This window comes from Rhinatrema bivittatum, chromosome 9, assembly GCF_901001135.1.
Source record: "Rhinatrema bivittatum chromosome 9, aRhiBiv1.1, whole genome shotgun sequence".
Taxonomy (NCBI): Eukaryota; Metazoa; Chordata; class Amphibia; order Gymnophiona; family Rhinatrematidae; genus Rhinatrema; species Rhinatrema bivittatum.
Window position 1 is genome coordinate 186,269,385 of NC_042623.1, and position 17,492 is coordinate 186,286,876.

At 50.7% G+C, this 17,492-nt stretch overlaps 1 protein-coding gene across 6 annotated transcripts in view; it reads right to left on the reverse strand.

The window, feature by feature from the left end:
- Positions 1-5,291: 5,291 nt before the first annotated feature.
- The window catches only part of TNK2 (tyrosine kinase non receptor 2), a 151,944-nt gene continuing 139,743 nt past the window's right edge, over positions 5,292-17,492 (reverse strand). For all 6 annotated transcript variants that reach the window (XM_029615719.1, XM_029615721.1, XM_029615718.1 and 3 more), the window contains 4 exons: positions 15,689-17,127; positions 13,507-13,602; positions 13,131-13,258; positions 5,292-6,769 (listed from right to left, as the gene is read on the reverse strand). In XM_029615719.1, coding sequence (XP_029471579.1) covers positions 6,763-6,769; positions 13,131-13,258; positions 13,507-13,602; positions 15,689-17,127 — 1,670 coding nt within the window. In that variant the 3' untranslated portion in view covers positions 5,292-6,762. The remainder of the gene's footprint in view (positions 6,770-13,130; positions 13,259-13,506; positions 13,603-15,688; positions 17,128-17,492) is intronic.

The window sequence follows — 17,492 nt, forward strand, 5'->3', positions numbered from 1 at the left end:
TCCTGTGTCATGCAAAGACTGTTTTCTTTTTTCAGTAAGCATGTTATGAATGAATCTGCTAGAATGATTAGTTTTAAAGAGGTGGGTTAGGTTTTTTTTCTGCAAACATGACCCTCTTCTGCTTCTCAAACTTGAATTTAACTGTTGATTTATATTTCACCTTTTGTGGATTTTCAGGCAAATGGGATCCCCTCTAGCGGTCGGGCTAGTGAGGGCAAAGCCAGAAGGTTAAGCAGGGTCTGCACTATTTTATTTAAAAACTTTTCTAGACAGTCGTTTAGCGATGCACCATCACAACGGTTTACAAAATAGGCACGTAAATAAGTTTGGTTTATAAATTATCTAGTAGGTGCCAATAAATTTTTCGGTTACGTGATTTAAATAATATAAGCTATATGGAAAGTGGATTGGAAATTCCATTTATATGATTAATAGAATATCCGTACACGTTATATACTGTACTTAATTATGAGAAAAATAATAAAGTACGCAATTACGCTATTTGGTGACTTTCAGCTGTGTGTAGACGTTCTTTTTCTTGTTCATTAGTATTTCTTACTCACCGATCTCACTGTGAAAAGCTTTTTGGAAGAGGCAACAGAAAAGAGAAAATGTGCAAAGTACAGAGGGCCTTGCAGTCTTACTGCTCTCAGATTTTAGAGTTTAGTTCAATGCCTCAAACCCACATTTCTCAGCACAGTTTTGGTACCCAGACTCTGTACTTTTCAGAAAATAACAGATAGTATAACTCATTCAAAATTGAACTTTTTTTTTATTACAAATAAAACCATAAAAATAGTACTTTTTAAAAATAGAAATAAAATGCAAAATGTGAGAGGAGAAACAAAGAAAGCTTGTTGTTGCCACAATCACTGCAGTATTCTGTGGTAAACTGAGGTAGCGACCTGCTCAAGATCAGACTGAGAATGGAAGGATATACTTACACCTCAGGCTCTCACCTGAATCATAGCTCAGTAGCCCAGAGCTTCCTGTAACCAGCGTTAAATTATCAGGGTTGCCCTTAGGAGGGTGCAGGGCCTGCCTGGGGCGAATCAACTGCAGCAGGGCCCCTGGAATGCTCACGTGCGCGGTTCCAGCCCCAAGCTGACATTAAATCATAGCGTTGGAGACACAGCTACTTCAGCAGCAGCATAGGGCCAAAGGCGATCGCCCCTATTTGCCCTGCTTATGACACTGTAATAACTAGCTACAAACTTACTAATTAATTACATTAATCTATACTGGGGTAACTAATGTTTAGTTTTGCCTAAAAAAAGAAAAGCAGAAAAAAAAAAAGATATACAACTCAGACAAATAAATACAAATAGACAAAACATTCAACATTATACTTAAGTTTTTTTTTACAAATAAAATATGTGCAATATATCATTTTTTTCATGTACTAAATGAGAATAATTAGAATAAAGTCTACCAAACAAATTGGGTAATTGAAGATTAGCATGCATTCACAAGGGCAAAAAAACAAACTGGCAGATAGCAACATCCATATGCACAGTGCAGAAGACAATGCTGATCTTTTTCCCTTTATCAATGACCCACTGCTGGCATTTTTGAGACCAGCAGGATAAAATCAAGGAAAAGCTCCCCTCCTGGTTGGCTTTCCCCTGTATTCCCCATGACCTCCCTAAATGTTTACTATTGGTTCTAAAGGTAGATACAGGGTCAGAACAAGAGCAGGGAAATACAAGTGAAAACTATGTACTAGGGCTGATTTTGTTTCTGAAAAAAAGAAACATAGCATAAGGAATTCCCCGTGCACTCCCTCACCTGCGATAGAATAAGATATGATACACATTCACAACTTCATGAGATTGGATGTGTAATTAGCATGTGCCTACTTTGTACCTGATCATAAGAGGCACCCTAGAGCACAGTGGGCCATGCTGGATCAGACCAAGTGCCCTGTTTAGGTCACAAGTACCCAGTAAACCCCACCCCCATCCCAAACATGGAGTACAAGTTGTCCTTGAAGTCTCTTTTCCGTGTAGAATAAGGAGATTGTTGCCGCAGAATCTTCCTGGAAACCAATCACAGCTGTGGGTAAAAGGAATTTGCCGAGCACGGACGCCTTGCTTTTAGGGTTGACTAGAAGCCCCACTTTATTATTCGCGGAGCAGATTATCGACAGCAGCTTTGGTAACTTTGCAACACGGTACTTGCACGTGAAAACCGTGCCACACATCAATAATCGGTGTTTGGTAACAGGAGCTCAAAAGCATGGACAAGGGAGAACCACTTGCAGTCCAACAGCTGTGGGCTGGTTCCCTTCCACATCGATTAGGCCGGGAAGGAACTGCCGCCTCTGGTCTCATCTTGCCTGCGGTGCATCTGGAGTTGCACCAGTAATGCACCTGGGCCTCGGCAGAGGTTGGCCTTAGCACGTGGCTCCCTGTCCACTGGGTTCACTGATCCAGTCCTGGTTTTATACCACGGCATCAATGGACATATACTTTCAATTTCTCTTAGAAAAGGCAGAGCTAGAAGTTCATGGATACGACATAATGCTCCACCTCTACCTCCAAAGAACTAGACTGACCTGTCCAGATAGCAGAGATCCAAGGAGTTCTATGGTAGAAGTGGCCAAATCCAGTCCTCAAGAGCCACAATCAATCACAATCGCCACAATAAATATGAAGGAGATATATTCATATGCACCGCCTCCATTATATGCAAACCTATCTCATGCATATTTGTTGAGGATATCCTAAAAATCAGGCCTGTTTGTGGCTCTCGAAGAATGGAGTTAGCTACCCCTAGGTGGAGGTAGGGGGGGCCAACAGCAACATTACTTGAAGGCTGTGGCACAAGCTAACATTTATAGGCTCCAGAGCACCAGAAAACTTCAGGGCGTATTACAGGGTCTAAGGTACTCTGATAACTTTCATTATTTATTAGCCCAAAATAAGCAAACTACAGTACTTCCAAGCTTCCCCACCCCCCAATCCCATCTTTGATCGTTTAGGCTCTGGCTTCACACTGCAGAGGAATCCTGCCACCCTACGTGAAGGGGTCAGAGGGAGGTAAATGCCGCTGCCGCAAGTCAGCCATGGTCCCAGCCAGCGCTTCCTACACTGGTGCCAGCGCATTTCCCAGTCGGTCTGGGATTTCAGGATCTCCACACGAACGTGCCCGAGATAGGTGTGCGCATGGCGTGGAGGTGGCTGCATGCACCTTCAATTGTGGAGAGATCCTGAAAACCAGACTGGCTTAGGAGGTCCTCCCAGGACTCGAGAGAAGCCACAGAGGTCCCAGTGGATCACCATCCCCCCCCTCCCCCCCAGCTGCTCACTCTGCAGCTACTCATGGAGCCTAAAGTAAAATATTGCAGTTCCTTTTAGGTTTTGCTGGTGACGAGCGAGTGGAATAAAGCCGTTTTTAAGACTGACGTCTGTTCCATCATACCATCACAGAATTCGGAGTTTACACATGTGGCTTCCAGAGCGCTGAGCTTTAAGTCTACAAATCCGCCCTGAGGAGAAAAGTCAAGTCACTGAGGAACAAACCAGCCCAGTCTCTCACCAGCTCGCTCCAGATCAGGTCTGGCACCAGTGGCATCCCCTTTGGTCTCCAGAGCCCGGGGGGGGGGAGGGCGCTAAGCGTCCATTTCTTCCAACCCATCGCTCACTTGGCACCCGTCTCCCCCCTAACATCCTTCTCATAGCAATAGTCACAGAAAATAAAATAATACTAATTTTTCTGTTCCCCCCCCTTCACATGCCCTTGTGCTACAGAGGGGACATATTGATGTATGGGGGAGGGGCTATACAGCCCCATGGCAGAAGCAGCAAGGGCCGCGCTGACGAAAGCCATTCAGGGGAAGGCTGTTCTGTTTTTGGACGGCTGCTGGAGAGGGCTGAAGGTTACAGGCGGTGAGCGGCAAGGTGAGAGGGACTCAGGGGGTTGTGGAGGGCACACAAGGGTGGAAGAGGGCTCAGCAGAGAAGCATCAGATCACACAGGTGGCACTGGGGGGGGGGGCTGGATGAGAGAGACACACAGAGCCCCCCGCTTTCCTCTCTCTCACACACACACACATTCTCCATTTCATCCCCCTTCCATAGCTGACCCCTAGCATCCCCTCCCCCTGGCCAGGCGCGAGCATGTAGGGCCAATGGAAGAATGTCACACAACACAGAACAGCTCCCTGCTTTTCCTCCTCCTGCCCCTCCCCTTCCCAAGGAGGCGATGGGCTGAGGTTAGAAAAGACAAGAGAACCACCACTCTGCTCCCCCTAAGCCAGCCTCTCTTCTTCTTGTTGCCTGCAGGGGGAGGGAGAGGGGTACATTTGGAGGAGCAGACAGAGCAAAGCAAGAAAAGAATAGCTAATCCTGCTTCCCTATTCCAGCCTCTCCCCTCCCAGGCAGCCTGCAGGAAACAGGAGGGAAGGGGGAGGGTGTCACATTTCCTAGGTACCCCCCCCCCCCCCCCCCCCCCCGTGCAGAGGGCTCCCTGATTTTGGTGGCGGCACCCAGGTTGCTCACTGTTCTCCTACAGTTTGACACCTGGGGACATGGCCCCTCCCCAAACTCCTCCTAGTATGCCACAGCCTGGCAACTGGTCCGCTCAATCCAGTTGCCGGGGGGGAGGGGGGTCTGGGTTTGACTCTGGAGCTCCATTTCTACTCCTCTGGCTGGCTGGGTGTAGAATGCAACAGAGTCGGCGCTCACAGCCCCATCCTCCTCCTCCTCACAGTTCAGCCACTTAGAAGACGGCGATACCCAGTGGTCAAAGACTTGGGGGGCGCGAGCATGCAACAGGTTTATAAAGTCCTGGCATGAGGCATCGGAAGGTCACTACTATGGCTGGGCCAGACGGGACGGGGAGCGGGCGGGGGGGGGGGGGGGCTCCTGGCGCTGCGGCAGAGGAGAGGCCGGTTCCAAAACTGCTCGGACAAAAAAAAAAAAAAATTACATGAGTAATTAAAGACAGCGGAAAACAGCAGCGTGCTCCGCCCAACTCCAGATTCAGGTGCCCTGGCGTGAGGATTCTCGTTGGCAGCCCAGACAGTCGAAGGGACAATGAGTGTCATGATAAAGTAACAGACTCTTTAAATAAATACATCCATGGCACCTTTAGGGGACTCCTCAGAAACTGAGACAGGTAGGACCCCGGGAGGTTACAGCACCAGCACGGAAGGACTGGACAGAAATTATATTGCAAGTCTCAAACGATACCACCGGAGGGGCTGGGGCAGCGCCGCAACCAGACAAGAGCGGAAAATACTGAGCATAAAAGCAGAATTTCAAGGCAACAAAACTGTTCAGAGCCAGCCAGGTTGAAAAATTTTCCATATATAATTATTATGAGGACATCAAAAACGAACAAGACCATTTCACAAGAGCAGGTCCTTCGGTCAGCTGTGCATGTTAAAACAGTCACAATAAAGTTAAAAAAAATAATAAATAAGACGTATAAATAGCACATGAAAGAGAGTTGGCTAGCATCGCTAACCCTATTTATGGATTTCCAGCTCAGGTTCATGCCGGTCAGGGCTTTACAGGGGGGGGGGATATAACAGGGAGACGGGATGTCTGCGGAAGGCCTGACCCCGGGGGGGTCCCGTGTCTATGTAGGACAGGAACGTCCAGTTTTGTAGGGGGAAAAAAAAAAAAAGAAGTGACCAAAAAGGATTGAAAAAGGGAAGGGGGTGTGCCCAGGAAAGCGCGGCTTACTGGTGACAAAGTGCACACGACGAATCGGCAGGAAATGTGTTCTTAAGGTTCTTTTAAGGCTTTCGGGCATCCCCAGGGGTCACGACCCCCAGCCAGGTTTTCAGGATTTCTGCCATGAATATGCACGAGACCCACTGGCATGCACCGCCTCCACCGTATAGCTAACGCACCTCGTGCATGTTCACTGTGGAAATTCGCAAACCTCAACCGGGTTAGGGTCTTCGGAGACACACACCCCCCCTCCCCATCGCAGAACCTGCCCAGAGACGAGGCGCGCTGCACTCCGTGATCAGCAAACTTTTCAGCTAACTGTATACAAAGCCGGAGAGCTGCAGCAGCATCCCCCCTCCCCCTCCCATATATAAATCCAGCGATACCAGAGACGAAACCGCACCCCCGCGCAGGGCGGGCAAACTCACGCATCCTTTATAGGGGGACGTGCTGAGAACGGGCTTTATAAACCCACCATGGTCAAGCTCCAGTGAGTGAACATCCCCCCTTCTAGAAATTAGACAATTACCCACCCCCCAAAAAAAACCAATGGTGCCTTCCGCTCTCCCATGTCACCTTGTGAACTCAGGCAAGAAACCGAACAAACACGATCAGAACAGCAAAATGCTAAAATCAAAAAAAAAAAAAATGTACACCTAGGCTGCACAATCATTTGTTTCTTCAAATAAAATTTGTATTTTTATATATATATATATACTGTATATATATATATTTATTTATATATATTGTTTATATTAAAATTACATCTCTCTTTATAAAACCGATGCAGACATCTGAATGGCGGAGCCACACGAACGAGTGAAATCCACGGAACACTGAGCTGTCGAGGTCTCGATGGAAGCAGCAGAACAGAGGTTGAGGGGGGGGAGAGGGGGGAGGGAACAGTCTCCCCCCGCCCCCTCCGTGCCCCGCCCTCTTTTTAACCGAACACCACGAACGAACCGTTCCCCTTCGCATGGTCAGCAGCAGGGCCAGTCCCAGGAGCTCCGGGGGCGGGTTCCCCATCCACAGGCCCCCTACCACGCCCCAATGCTTATCCAGCTGTCCAGGAACAATCATCACCGTCTGGAAAAAAAAAAAATAATAATAATAATATAACAGAAAGCAAAACAAGGGAGAGATAAAAAAAAATAATAATAATAACAGAAAGCAAAACAAGGGAGAAATTTAAACAAAACAAAAAAAAAAGAACTTGATTTATCTGTAGATTAAGACCGCACAGGTGAGAACCACTTTGTTTTCAATCCCATGTAATTTCAGACATACAGATGAAACTCATCAGCCGCTTGAAAAGAGGAGCAGGAAAAATGATGGCCAGATTTTTCCACAGCTGCCACTGGCGATACATACAAACGGGTTGGCAGCAGAAACCCTACTGAGAACTCAGTAGCCACAGGGCTAGCTAGTGCTGAAAAGTAATAGCGACCGAGTCTGGCACCCCTGGCAAATGGATTCACGCTTGCCCTCTTCCCTAGGCACCAAAATCACTCAATCACGAAAACAGAGAAGGCAGGGAACTATCTAGGAGGAGAAAGCAAAAACTATAAATGAAAGACTTCACTAGTGATAGAAAAATTCTAAAAGTCCAGAGCCAAAAAAAAAAGGAAAATTAGTTCTTACCTGTTAATTTTCGTTCCTGTAGTACCACGGATCAGTCCAGACTGTGGGTTGAGCCTCCTTTCCAGCAGGTGGAGACAGACTAAAACTTGAAGGATATCCTATATGAGGACAGAGCCTATGCTATAACCCTTCAGTATAACTATTGTCAAAGCAGAAAATAACAAAACCAGAGTAGGATCAAGCAAGCAACCATAAAGCTCAATAGAGCAACTGTAGAACAATGAACGAAACAAATTATACCTTAACCGTTCTTGCATATACTTGGTACTTGGACAACCAAGGCTTCCGGTGTATTTGCTCAGTATTGTTGCACAAAAGGACGTCTAAAAAGAACTGCAACCTGCAAGAACAAGCTTCGAGAGGACAGAAAGAGAGACAAACAGGGAGCATCTGGACTGATCCGTGGTACTACAGGAACGAAAATTTACAGGTAAGAAATAATTTTCCTTTCCTGTACGTATCCGGATCAGTCCAGACTGTGGGATGTACCAAAGCTCACCTAAACCGGGTGGGATCAAGACAGTCCCACTCGAAGCACTGATAGACCAAAAGAACCAAAGAGTGGAGCTCGCACAGCGAGGCGGTAGTGTCGATCAAAAGTAGATAAGGACATCCAGTGGTGGCACTACAAATCTCCTACGGAGAGAACAATTGAAGGCTCATCTAGGAAGTAGCTCAAGAACGCATTAGATCCTCAGGAACCACCCGAACATGACAAAAATAAGCCAAGAAGATCACTGCCTTCAACCAACGCGCTATAGCGGACTCAGAAGATGGCTTACTCCGATTGGACTCACTCAAGAGGACAAAGGATGGACCGAAACATGAAGGCCATTGGTAACGAGGAGGTAGCGACAGAGAACTCGTAAGGCATTAAGGTAACAAAGAACGTCACTAGTCGCAGGGGAAACGCGGGGAGTTCCGCTGACTGGAGGTTAGAAGAACCTGCACCAAGTAGGAAGGGCCCGTACGAGAGATACCCCGGAGTCAGAAGGACGCAAAGAGGTTCCCGACCGGACAGCACTAGGATCTCCGAACTTCGACGAGCAGAGGAGATAGAGACCAGAAACCAGTCTTAAGCGGAAGAGCCTTCAAGGTAGCGCGACGGAGAGGTTCGAACAGAGCCGCAGAGAGGGTGCGAAGAGGACCAAATGAAAACTACAACGGGCAAGCGGCGGAGAAGGCAGACGGAAATGTTTGACGCCCATGAAGCAGAAATTGCAGCCGGGTGACCGCTCAGAGACTACCTTCCACCTGACCCAGGAGAGAGCAGAGAGGGGAGACTTAAATGTGCCGAGAACAAGAGGAAAGACCCTCGGAGAGACTATCTTGGAGAAGAAAAGACTAACGAGATCGGGGCGGAGTACGCTGAGAAACCCGACTCCACACAAACAGCCTCAACACATTCCAGATACGCAGGTAGTCCAGAGAAGTCGTCCGTGCCCGCAGCCAGGCGGAGAAGACCTCCTCCTAATAGCACTTGCGCCAGAGACGACGACGTTCAAGGGCCAGGCCACTAAACAAGCTCGATTGGCCTGGATGGAAAGTACAAGTCCCTGACTAGGGAGTCAAGGAAAATGGCGAAGCCGCAGAGGTACGTCCGTCGCTAGATTGAGAAAAGAATCCGTGAACCACGGCCCGCGCGGCCACTCAGGGGCTAGCAGAAGCACAGGACCCAGACGGAAGTCTATTTGGCTGAGGACTTTCCCGACCAGAGACTACACGTAGAGAAGGACGCCTGCCGGTCAAGGGAGAGCCAGAACCTCCACGCTCGCCGAGCCGTGGTTCCTGCAGCAGAAGAACCAAGTTGCCATGGTATTGCGAAGAGTCGCCAAGAGGCCCAGGTGGGGGGGGGGGGGGGGGGGGGGGGGACCACCTGTCGATGAGAAAATCCATGGCTACATCAAAGAGTGTCCACGTCCCGGGAGCGAGCAACTGACAACTGAGAAATCCGCCTAAACACTCCCCTGCCCACGGAGTGGGAGACCGCCGGGCACCATAGATGTCGCTCGGCCCAGGCGAAGAGAAGGCTGGTGTCCAGGGCCACCAGCAGAATGCAGGCGCTTCCTGGGCAACGGATGGAAGCCACGGCAGTGGTGTTGTTGGATAAGACTCGTATCGCCTCGCTGCAGATGAGGGGAAGAAACTCCAGAAGAGCGAGGAACATCGCCTGATCCTCCAACCGCTTGAGGTGCCAGGAAGAGGTAGCCGCTGGCCAGATCCCCTGGGCATACTGGGATAGGCAGACCACACCTCAGCCCGAGACAAAGGTGACCACGGTTACGATCGCCCACTGAGGGACTTAGAGAAGCCGTCCCGGTAGCAAACGAGGGAGGAGAAGTTACCCCAGCAAAGCGGCGATGGCAGAGCCCAAACAACGGAAGGACAGGGTGAAACCGTGTCGCCACTGGCTGCCAACAGGGCAGCAAAGATGCCTGGAACAGGTGCATATGAGGAAAAGCCCAAGGCACTAGGTCAATGGTAAGGGCCAAGGAGCCCGAGATATACAGGCAGGCGCAAGCCATCGGAGAAGGGAGCAAGAGCAGACCCTGAAACTGGCCGAACAGCTGAAGGACCCGCGCGCAAGGCAAGAAGACCTTGCCTACCCGGGTGTCGAAGTGGGCTCCCAGGTACTCTAACTCCGGGAAGGGCTGAAGATTGCTCTTAAAGAAATTTAGTATCCACCTCAGAGACGCAAGAAGAGCTCGTACTTGATACACAGACTGCCGGCAAAGAACCGCCTCCTTGGCCCCGATGCGCCAGACGTCTAGATAAGAGTAGATGAGGAGTCCTGCCCGGCGGAGAGCTGCTGCCAGCAACACACAGACATTGGTGAAGATGCAAGGTGCCGTCGCGAACCAAAGGGAAGTGCCTGGAACTCAAAGTCCCGGCAGAGGGCGCGAACGCGAAGAGACTATGGCAGCCACGATAAAATGGATAATGGAATATGCCACTGTGAAAACGAGGGGGACAAGGAATGCCCGGGGCAAGACGGCACGAGTATGCTCACAGGGTGCCCCTGCGGAGAAGCGGGGCCGTGAGAGCCCAGTTGACTCTTGTGAGGTCTAAGATTGAACAAAGAAAATAGGATAGCTGCCTGCGGCAAGAACGCTGTCTGGAAACGGGGCCTCCGCGCCCAGACACAGGAGCTTGGTGGGGGTTTGCTCCACCATGTGTCGCAGGGACCGACCGCACGGGAAAACAGAAAAAGATGCCGACAAACTCGAGGAAGCGAAGACGTACCCGTCTCTGAGAAAGTCGAGGACCCACTGGTCTGACCGGATTGGAACCCAGTCTGCGGAGAACAGGGAAAAAGCGACCGCCCCAGGAGGGGACCAGAGAATGAGGTAAGGAAAACTCCAGAGTGTGTGCAGGCGGAAGGATTGAGCGCGTGGGCTAAACCTCGCGAAAGGGATGGCGCCCACAAGGAATGCTGCGACAAAAACTGCAATCAAGAAGGAACAAACCCCCTGAGGAGTCACCGTGCCCGCGTGGGGTATTCCGCCTCTGGCCCCAAAGCGTGGACGAGAGGGTATAAGGGACCAGGATGGGTTCAGACGGGCCACCGGGAGCGGACGGCCCTTACTTTCCCCTAAGGAATCCCTAGAATCTCAAGGTCCTGGACAAGGAACAGCTTACCTTTGAGCGGCCGACCAGCGGCGCAGCTAGAAAAGCCGTGCAGCGGACATCGCCGAGGCAATCGCCTTTGGCTGGAGGCGGAGAAGGGTCGAATGCGCCGTCTCTGGCCACGGGAGGGCCCGGGCTCAGAGGAAAGTTGATGCCGACCCCATCTGAGACCTGCCTGCAGCAGGAAACTGCAGCAAAAAGTGGAACACACCCCCGGCGCTAGAACATCAAAGTGCGCTTCAGAGGAGCCTCGAGAAGGCGTACCGGGGCCGCTTGAAAGCCGGGAAAAAACCCTCCTGAAACGTGACCGCATCAGTAGCCCACGAAGGGATTATTGGGGGGTTTTTTTTGTTTTTAAACGAAGCATGCCACCGGAAGGGGAAGCTTGTTCAGGGCACGGCCCGGCCGGGGAGCCTGCCAATTCCTCAGGCGCAACTGTTTGTGCTCGGGAGGAGGGGAAAGGCGCTTGCCGAAAACCGGAATCCCGCCCGGACCGGAGCACCAGGAGTGGAAGGGAGCTTACGCGACCGGATGGGCTATAGGATCCGGGAGTACCGGATCCGCCGGGGGGTCAGGGAGGGGGGTACCACCGGGACCACCCGCGCCCCCAGGGGCTCCGTAGCCGGCTGAACTGTCAGTGGCACGGAGTGGGGAAATGGTAGTTCATTTTATTATTTATTGAAAAAAAATTGTTTTTTGTTTTTTTTTAATATTGTGTTGTCCCGGGGGGGGGGGGGGGGGCAGGGGGGAACCTTCCATCTCCTCCTTCCTTACTACGACGGAAAATAAGAATAAGTACTTGCTTGAACCGTGAGGAAAGAAGAAAGAAAGGCTGACTAGCCTAAAGCAGAGAATGAAGGGTGAGCTGCTAACACCTGCTGGAGACAGACGAATACTGAAGGGTTACAGGATAGGCTCTGTCCTCATATAGGACACCCTTTCAGTTTTAGTCTGTCTCCACCTGCTGGAAAGGAGGCTCAACCTACGGTCTGGACTGATCCGGGTACTTACAGGGAATAGAGAAATATAATTTATCATAAAGAGCTCAGCTGCAGAAAACATCCAACACAAAAAGCTTTTACCACTGCTCTAAACTTCCATTACTCCCCAATTTTTGTGCACACATACAAACTTTTCATGCAAAATTTGTAACAATGTGCAAAGTCCCACAAAAGCAAATAGTTAATCTTGTACGCAAACATACATGCTGAAAAAAAAAATATATATATATATCCAACAGAGCGTGTGCTCTACTGCTCTTACTCCAGAAAAACATGCAGACATGCATGAAGTGCACAGCATCAGCATGAGCACCGCTGTACAGCCAGCAAGGAACCCTCCAAAATAAGAGACTTAGGGCTGAATTTTGAATCTTACATTTTCTTTTTTTTTTTTTTTTTTTGAAATGGGACTCTTCCTTTGCTTTTCATTTTTATTGACCTGTACCAGTCAAATGTATCAGATACCTATATTATTTAAATTATCTATCTACGCCAGGGGTAGGGAACCTATGGCTCGCGAGCCAGATGTGGCTCTTTTGATGGCTGCATCTGGCTCGCAGACAAATCTTTAATAAAAAAGTAAAAATCTTAACAAACCCCCCCCACCCTCCTGATGCCCCCCAAGACCTCCAAAATTAATTTACTACAACCCCCCACCCTCCAAGACCTGCCAAAATTCCCTGGAGGTCCAGCGGGGGTCCAGAAGCGATCTCCTGGACTTGGGCTGTCGGCTGACTGTAGTCAAAATAGCGCCGACGGCCCTTTGCCCTATGTCACTGGGGTCGACCAATGGCAGTGGTAGCCCCTGTGACATAGTGAGGGCAAAAGGCCGTCGGCGCCATTTTGACTAGATCGCTCCCGGACCGCTCCTGGACCCCCGCTGGACCACCAGGGACTTTTGGCAGGTCTTGGGGAAGGTGGGGGGTTGTAGTAAATTAATTTGGCAAGTCTTTGGGGGGGCGTCAGGAGAGTAGGGGGTTATAGTAAATCAATTTGGTAGGTCTTGTATGGCTCTCACGGAATTACATTTTAAAACATGTGGCGTTCATGGCTCTCTCAGCCATAAAGGTTCCCCGACCCCTGATCTACGCTGTTGCATTATTATATATATTACTGTCTATTTTCTTATACAGCGTGTCGAGCTTTGCTTGGAAATAAAAAGGCGAGCGCCCCCATACTTCTGTCTGGCTGTACTGTAGGACTCCAGCAGGTGGGCACTGGCCAGCTCCAGGTTCCAGTCCAACGTCTCGAGAACTCTCTGACATTCCACCCTGGTCTTCAGGCCCAAGCAAAACAGCTGCTCCACCTGAAAAAAGGAAGACGTCAATACAGGAGACTGCTAAGTCCACGTCACTAAAGACCGACAGCTCACAACCCACGAGCGTTCTGCGACGCGAAGTGGCTTCGGTTCGGCACGTCCCGTTCGTAAATGCCGTGGCTCCTTCCCCACCCCCAATTCCCAGCCACCCACAAACGCAATTAAGAATCAGACAAATTTAGTTGGGTACGTATATATATATTATTAGCTTCCCCCTCCAGCCCGGCCTTGCTCACCTTCAGGTACTGCACAGCTTTCTGCACGCTCCAGCCATGATTCTGCAAGGCCGTCTGACACTCCTCCGTCGTCACACCATGGACCGTCCCCTGGACCTGCGGCACACACGCACACACACCACACACACACACACACATAGGTCCGTGAGATAAACTGAAGCAGATTACAGAATTATTTATAAAAGCACGGGGCAGGCCGAGGACAGGCAGCTGCGAGGGAAGGAGGCCACAAAAGCTACAGAAAACACGCGAGGCGCGTAGAAGACAAGACAATTATTTGGGGGGGGGGGGAGGGAGAGCAGTACCAGCCCACGCGTGACAGGGTCTCACTTGTACGCCAGCGCCGATCATATTTCCCCCCTCCCCTGGCTGCTCGCACATTCCTGACGCTGCTGAGGACATCCTTGCCCCCGTGGGCCACACCCCATAAGGATTCGAGCAGAGTACTGACTATGACCGTGCAGAAGCTCTTTTAAGGCAGCGCTCGAGAAAAGACCGAACAAGAAAAGCCAGGGAGGGGACGGGGGGGGGGGGGGGGTCATACACCCTTTATATCAGAGCTGAAGCAAAGAGCCCAGATTTATGGCTTTCACCATCTGTGTGTGATCCACCAAACACCACACTCCAGAGGTGCAATCAGTTGCTACGACTCCATCCCCATGCGGTCAGGGCAAAGGTTTACGCAGGCAAGAGCCGGCCCATCCGGCTTTCTGCTCATTTTACCAGCATGTATAGAGTTACCTTAACCGAGGCACCGTACAGCGATGACTTAAAGGTTGCTGCCCCGGACATCTTACAATCTAAAGGGTCAATGTGGAAATAAAATGGCTTCCCCCCAGTTCACCATAATTGTTAGTGGCAGAGCCAGGGTTTGAACCCAGGTTCCCCCTTAGTTCTAAGTTCAATTAATAAAACCACTCGGGCATCCGTCCCAGCGATGCTGTTCCCCCAACGGGACAACAGGTGGCGCTCTCAGCCTTCAAAGAATTAAGTCTCTAACCAACGGGACAACAGAGAAGCAGGGGCTGCCCCAGCCTGGCCCTGGTGAACTAAAGCAGAGGGGCAAATCACATCGCTTCTTCCCCCCCCCCCCCCCAGTATAAAGTACAGTCCCCACCCCCATCATACCAGTTCCAGGCCAGCCAAGAGTCTCAAATGTGGATCTAAAAGCAACAGCTCACCAGAGCATCCCTAACTTAGGGAAGGCACAGGAAATATGCACAGACAACAAGTAGAGGAATCTTTTGAAGGCCAAGAAGAACATTATAGCATGGGAGAGAGATGCTCTGGACAGTTCAGGCTCTGCACCGTGGGGGTCTTGGTCCAATGCAAGGTATCGCAGCCAGCAGAGGCTCCGCTTTTCCGCAGGACCTGGGGGGGGGGGGGGAGGGGGTCTGCACACACAGCATGGCAAAAGCCCCCCCCCCAACAGTCGCACCTCACGGTAACATCTCCCAGAGATAAAGTCGCCAAGCCCGTCAGCGCACACACGGGCAGCGCCTACGTATCGGGGACCTTTACTGCACGGCCTAGCCGGCCCAATTCACGGGCAAGGCGCATACCTCACGGGCTTATGTCACGCACGGGCAGGGCCACCTAGCAAGGATGCGTCACATCCAGATAGCGCGCGCAATAAAAGGACCAAGTGATAAGGGCACAGAAGTGGAAATTCCTGTACAGCAGGAAGGAGTGGGCAGGCTACTCTGTTAGAAACATTATCGCTGGGAAAGCTCGGGGAGTGTCAGATCCATAAAGTAAGTGGCACGGTAATTTCTGGCGAGTGCTTTTAGAAAGAAGAAAGCCCTCAGCGGGTTTCTCGGCTCCTGAAGCGTCTCCACCGACAGAATGGCGCATCGCTGCCCAGGGGGGTGGGGGGCAATAAACGCGGGGGCGCGTCAGACAGGAATCAGAGCTAATTTAGGGGAACGCATCACATGGGACATTTAATTTAAAAAAAAAAAAAAAAGTCTGAATTGCTTTTGCAGCGCATTTGACCAGGGGTGAGGAATGAGCAACCCCCCCACCAGCACAAGCATCTGGGATCAAACAATTCTAAGCAGGAGCATTGACCTGGGAAGCGTGGTGGGGGGGCATTGCCGAGAATAAAACCAGGGCACCACCGTTTCAGGCCTCTTCGTGCATAGAAAGAGCAGGGGAGCCAAAGAAAGGATAAAAAGCTTACCAGTCTGATTTTTTCAGAGGGCCTGAAGTCCTCGGGTCCGTCGTAGACAATTTTCTGCAGGCTGTGGGACGTCTTCACGCAGCTCCTGGTGCCCGGGTTGCTGTTGTTGGAGGAGAAGTTGCCTTTGTGGTCTGCCTGCTGCACCATGGGCCTGACCGTGGCCGTGGTGATCACCCGGCCGGCAGAGACCTCCTCCGGGCTTTTGGTTTCCTTGAAAAACTTTTCGTACTTGTCCAGGTAGGGGGGTCGCTCCGGGAGAAGGTAATAGTGAGTGTTGCTGACCTTCTTCCCGTCTCTGACTATGGGAAGGATGCACGGGCCCTTGGCGCTGTCCTTGCCCTGGGCCTGGATGACTTTTGGGGTGGCGTATTTAGGGTCTAAAGCAAAACTCTGGGTGGTGGGCATAGGCTTTCCCGGAGACGTGGAGAGGTAAGAGCCCAGAGACGTGGTGGTGGTGGTGCCGCCGAGGCCCGCTCTCTGCTGGGGGGAGCCCACGTGCAATGCCATGGGGCTAGGAGTCCTGGAGGTGGGCTGAGACAGTGGGTCTCGAGGTGGGATCTGAGGCGGTCTGTCCTCTTCCCCACAAGAGGCCGGAGAGAGATCCCCAGACCAGTGTCCGCCTTCGTTCCTCTTCGTAGGCCTGGGGGGAATGGGTATCCTGGGAGGAATCTGAGGTTTGTCCTCGGACAGCGTCACAGTAATATTAGTGAGGGAGGGGCTGGGAGTAAATGCCAGGGAGGTGGCAGCCACAGGGGTGTTCAGTCTCTTCATGTACTCTTGCTGCAGTTCCTCAAAGATCTCTGCCGTCTGAGAGAAGCTGGCCCGCTTTGCCTCCTTAGAAGGCAGGAAGAGATTATCCTCCACGTTAGCTTTACCCAACGCCTTCTCACTTTCAGGCACAAAGCCATAATTAGTCTCTCCCTTCTCCACGGCCTGCTGAACATCAATCAGCCCATACTTGACTTTCTGAGCCAAGAGAACATCGGAGCTGTTGATGGAGCACACTTCAAAGTCATCCTCATCCTGGGCTACTTCGTCATAGGCTGGAGGTAGGGGGAGTGGCTTGGAGTCCCAATCTACCACAGGTGTTGGATGCAGCGGCCTAGGCAGAGACCTGCAAGGGCTCTGAGGGGGAGTCTTGTCTAGCAAGGAAAAGGCATCCATCGCTAATCTAGCTAATGAGGGTGCAGTAAGCTCCCCGGCCAGAGATGGGCTAGATGGACTCAGCTCCTCTCCAAAGTCAATGAGTGTGATCTCGCCGCCAAGACTGGTCCCTTTGCTCTCGGACAGCTGCCGATCGGCAATCTTTGTGCCAGTTACCCGTGCAGACGGCTTGATGAGCTTGAGTCCCTTCACTGGCAACGGTTTCTTCAGACACAGCTTCTTCAGTCCTGAAGTGAGGCCATTGTCTTCTTCACTGACAGGATCATATGAGGGCTCTGAAACAAAGACAGGACACTTCAGAGGAGAAGAGAAAAGGAGGACAGCTTTAAATGTGTTTCTTGGTCCTGGAAGTCATATGTGAGATTGTGGGTAGAGGTAAAGATATAATGGCTTTGCGCTGTATTCTTATGGTTGTATACTACTTTCCCTAGGAGTTTGAATGGGCAGTCTAGAAGTAAACAAATTATTATTATAGGGAAGGAATGTGAGGTTTCTCGTGTCTTCAGTGCTAGTTTTGGGCTGAGACTCATTTGCCTTCCTATCTGGATTACAACAGGACGCTATACTATGATGCAAGCAATAGGACTCACTCAATGTGATGACTCTACTCAAGAAGGCCACCCATAAGCACCGTGCTACT